We start from the raw sequence: 5,000 nt of genomic DNA, 5'->3' as shown, positions 1-5,000 counted from the left end.
CCCTCGTATGGGGAATGGACATTTGGGATTTGGGGGGGTCCCCCCCTTTACTTAAACATTCAGCTGCAAATTCACCAAGTCATACATTGGCTTTCTTTTAGCTTTACGGGGTTTCGCATCAGGGTGCCCTCATTTTGCCTGGGTTAAGTAACGGCTGTCGCAGTGCAGATGAGAAAAATATTGAAAATCAGCTTTTAAAACCATCTTTCAAAAGCTGCTGGTGTGCTTACAACCAATGTTAGGCTACTGATTTGTGACAGAGAAGGCATGACAAACTGTCTTCATCAGACTCAGGAGAATCTAAAAAGTGAATAAAAAGATAGAAAGAAACAAAATTGTCTCTTTCTCAGGAAACAACACGGGATGACTACGCTGTGCTGAAAACGTTTTAGACGTAACTGCCGGAGCATGTTGTCCTAGAACCTTCCACCGGCGTCTCAAAACATTTCACAAGAGTTAAAGGAATCTGCAGTTGGACGTCACTGTTCATTCCCTGATTTTAAGAAGAAAACCACGCATAAAGAAATCCAGGTGAAATCATGCATTTATAATTTGCCCTGCGAAAAGACAGGGACCCGGTTACTTCCCTTCTTGCATTACGGAGAGCGGGTGGAAGTAATAAAACGCTGCTCGGTTTGACTTGCAATGTGTTGCTGCCTCTTCCCTCTTCCCCCTACCCTATCGGCTGTGTCACCTGCCATATCAAGAGGTGGATCAAAAGCTCCGCCCACGGCATCCTCTTTTGTTCGGGGAACAGCGAAGGAGAGTTGTAATGGAGATACAACACTTGATAAACCGTATGCAGCCACGCTCAAGATGTAAGGATGCTTTTCATGGGGGGAACAATTTTAATCCCGCTTCCCTCCTCATGCAAACATGTAGCCATGAAGCCACAGGCTAAATGTGAATGACTTGTCTAATAAGGATTTTGCATCTGGACTGGTACCCGGTGTAATAAGTTCTCCTGCCTCATCTCACATTCCGAAGACATTTTTCATTTCAAATCAAACTTACTTCCCAAATGGAAAGATTTTTCCCGTTGTTCCAGAATGCTATCAGAGAGGACTAGTTTGTAATTTTTAAGAAAGCCTTTGCCAGATCTCACAGCAGGCAAGGGAATATTTTTTTCTTGGTCTTTTATAGTCTGAAGATCACAACTCACTGCCAGTGGCAGCAGCTGCATTAGGGCTGTGCGCAGGGGAATGGATGTCCACAAGAAGATCATTTCTCTCTGGGAAAGGAGGAAGACACAATGCTGCTCTAAAAACTACCAACATACGTGAAGGAAATCCATTTCCATTCTCGGTGAAGACAGCATAGCTCTTGCACGGTGTCATTCATCTTCCAAGTGCTTTGCAAACACAAAGTAATTAAGCTCAGTATTCTGTTACAGAAGACAGTAAACTACATTATTAAAAATATACCAAGTATCAGAGACTAGTTAATGCACATCACATGGAAGGCTCTGATACATTTTATAAGCATGATTTGATAAACTGCCTAACTCTTTCTTAGCAAAGATATTTGATGTATTAATAAACACTGTATTACTAAAATTTAAAAGCTCAGAAACAATTCAAGTCCCTACTAACACAAGGGCCTCAGAGATGTCTCTAAAAAATAACTTTTAGTGCCTCATATACAGTAAATCCTACATTTATGACTTTCCAATACCCATTTGAAAACAAAAAATCCAGAAAAGAGCTTGCTTATATACCTCCGAAAATATCTACGCGGACCAAACCTGCAAGCACTTATGTAGATGAGTAACTTTACTGCCTGTGGAGCTCCAATGTGAGTTTGCAGGATGAAGCCTAAATGCATCTTTGGTAAACAAGCCGTCAATTACACACTTTAGGGATGGCAGCACCTGTGCAAAGCCTTCAACTCAACCGACAGACACTAAAGAAATAAAAAGCAATTATCAGCTACTAATTTGAGTAAAACTGTTTTCTTCTTAGAGCTAAAACCACAATTTTCAGTGACACTGGTTCTATTTTTGGCAACTAACAATCTTTATTAGATTATTGTACAGCAGACATTCAAGCCCTCTTAAAAATAAAAGGTTCACAAATTTTAATATTTCCCTATTTTTCACACTCCTTTGTCGATTATAAAGATTTCCTTGTACATGTTTTTAGAGAAAACAAAGGCACTGATGTGTGCGACAAAAAAACCCAAAACTAATTAAACTAAAGCCACCTTCACAGCAATTTTAAATTACTCCTAAATGCTTTTAATTTCTTACTAGACAAGAGTCTTACAACAGGAGTTTGAATATGAAACTCATACCAGCTATAGGGGAGACATACTACTCAGTTCTAGGATAAATGGTTGGTTTGCATTGCCCCTGGTCTTTATCTAACACTGAGAATAGGCTGCTTTTTATCAAAAGAGGAATAAATTGCTGTTATTGTGATGTTAGCCCATCACTTGGCATTGCAATTCAAGTTTTTGTGAGAAAGAAATGTATGATCTAACTGCGGCTTGACCTATGCCTTCCGAGATCCATCTAGGTGCTCTAATGGAGCATAAAAAGTATTGAATACAAGGACATGCAAACCGGTAGCGAAGAAATTTGTTTGAGAAGAAGAGCAAAGAGAAAGGGACTGTCATAAGCTTGTGGTTTACATGCTGCCCAATTTGTTAAATATGGAAGAGCGCTTATTGCCGATCTGCAGTTCTTTTAATTAAGGTATTTCAGCATGATCCTCTACACTTCCTTGCATCTAGTACCTCCCTCTCTCAGTCATGCTCTCTGCCTCTCTCTCTTTTTTCATCATTTTAAAAGTGTTGTGCTTTAAGAGACTGTACAGGATTCTTTGGCGACCCAGGTTGTTTTTCTGAGAAGTCATTAAAATGGTCTACTAAACTGTTAAGAAAATAAGAAATTGCTCCTGTTTCTTTGTAGGATTTTTGTCTTTCCCAGTACAAGAAAAGTCACATTAAATGTTTACCAAATACTTGGGCCACAATATATGACAATATAAACTAATTCAAGGGTGACAGTTCGATTACACTACAAAATCCTTCAGTTGTTCTAGTGTTTCTTGGAATTTATCAGAAAAGGATGTATTTTTTTAAAAGAGATTTCTAGGATGGTAGCATTTAGATTTTAGTCCTGATAAAGGCTCACTTTCCATTCATAGTCAGAACCTAAATGTGCTCTTCTTGTACCTAAACAGATAATAAGCACTCAGCACACTCCCCCTTCTTGACACAACACACTGAGACTAATCACACATAATTGGAGAGGAGGAGCAGAGGGGCTGGGCAGGCTATTGTGTCCAAAGGACAAATGGTCAGTTTATGAGGCTTTTGTCTGATGCATAATTTCTTATACTCTACAGGAGGAAAAGTCCTCCTGGAAAAAAACATATGTACAGACATATATATATATATATATATATATAAAAAAAAGGCCCACAACGCTGAAGCAAATGAGGACATTTCAATCATGGACAGAAAAAATCAACAGTTGAATTTAAAAAATAAGAAGAAAAAAGGCAGAAAAATCTGAGCATTCAATAGGTGCACTTTTAAAAGATCTTAAGACAACTATTTCCTTCCTAACTAAATACGAATGCATTTACTCCTTTACAAACAGCTATATAAGCCCAAAGTATATTATTCATATATTTTCAAATACACCCCAAAAATAACATTTAAAGAAATTAACAAAGTACATGCAAGTTTAAAGGCACAAAAGAGAAGGAAGCCAGCTTTACACCTTTGTTAATGCATACATGTGAAGTCTGACGGGTTTTAGGCTGGAATAAAATTGAAAAAAATAAGTTCTAAGATTATACAAAAAAGATGTTTCAATGTTTACACGCTGTAAAAGAAGCCACGATATCTTCCTTAGCATTGGGATTAGAAACGTTTCTCTAATGATGACTCGGGAAGAAACGGGGGGGAACTGAAACCTCCCCACTCCCTGATCATCCACATACATGGATTAATTTTCAGTAGTCCACCTTAAAACAAACAAAAAAAAGTGTAATCTTCTATCTGTGTTTGGTTAATACGAGAAGAAAAGGGTAATGGAGGTTTTCCTCATATGTATCTTTTTCTTCATTTTTCAACTGCAAATAAAAAATGGATAAAGTGAGCAAACTGTATTTTAAAATACTGACAGTTCTTGCTTAACTATATCCCTTAGTGCAAATGATACTACTAAACATTAAACATTTAACAACTACAAAAAGAAATCTACTATCAGAGGTATGGAACAGTATGTCAAGTATTATCAGCAGTTGGTGAGAGTTTGTAAACAAACTAATTCATGCAATAAACAGTTGAACTTTACTTCTAAAAGAAGTGAGGTCCCAAATTGCTGTATTAAATGAATTATATTCAAGCGAGATTTAAGGCCTGAATTAAATCCACCAAGCAAGGAACTTCAGAACAAAGGCTAAAAGTTTATCCCTAATCAGCCTAACTATTGCTGTATATTTGGTATTTAAGATCAACAACTGTCTCAGACCTCTGAAATACCATAATCTTACCTGAAGGTTTACATAATTGCAAGCTGCTTCCAAAGAACTGCAATGCAGTTCTTGATGAGCTCATTTATTAATTCTGTTTAATTTAAAAAATTCTTATTGTAAAGAGAGAATGTTAACCTGATAATTAGAGCAGTACAATTCCAGTTGCTAGGGATAATGTTACGTGTGCTCTTCTGATCTACAATAAAAGAATCTAGTTCTAAAAAAATGATGAATGATTGTTTTCTTAGGTATTCTGGTTAAATGCAATTTAAAATGCCTATACATATTAAGCTGAAGTATGCGGAAACTACTCATACATACTACATTTTGTAATCACCGCACATAAAAATATTTGCATATTTTTAATACAAGGAGGAATATTTTTAATATAAGGAAGAAATGTAAAAAGTGCCTTTAGCCGTGCCTGACACAAATGACCCCCCCCCACCTGAAATACTACATTTAAAGCCAGAACTCTCCTCATCCCATATTGTTTTGCCTTTATTTTCC

The 5,000-nt window shown here is 37.0% G+C and overlaps 1 protein-coding gene across 1 annotated transcript in view; it reads right to left on the bottom strand.

Moving 5' to 3' along the window:
- Positions 1 to 1,991: 1,991 nt before the first annotated feature.
- The window catches only part of CAMKMT (calmodulin-lysine N-methyltransferase), a 226,340-nt gene continuing 223,331 nt past the window's right edge, over positions 1,992 to 5,000 (bottom strand). The window contains exon 11 of the mRNA XM_074579629.1: positions 1,992 to 4,085. Within this exon, the coding sequence (XP_074435730.1) occupies positions 4,008 to 4,085 (78 nt within the window). The 3' untranslated portion in view covers positions 1,992 to 4,007. The remainder of the gene's footprint in view (positions 4,086 to 5,000) is intronic.

This window comes from Larus michahellis, chromosome 3 (genome assembly GCF_964199755.1).
Source record: "Larus michahellis chromosome 3, bLarMic1.1, whole genome shotgun sequence".
Lineage (NCBI taxonomy): Eukaryota > Metazoa > Chordata > Aves > Charadriiformes > Laridae > Larus > Larus michahellis.
Note: the sequence above shows the minus strand (reverse complement) of the source record. Positions and strands in the feature narration are given on the sequence as shown.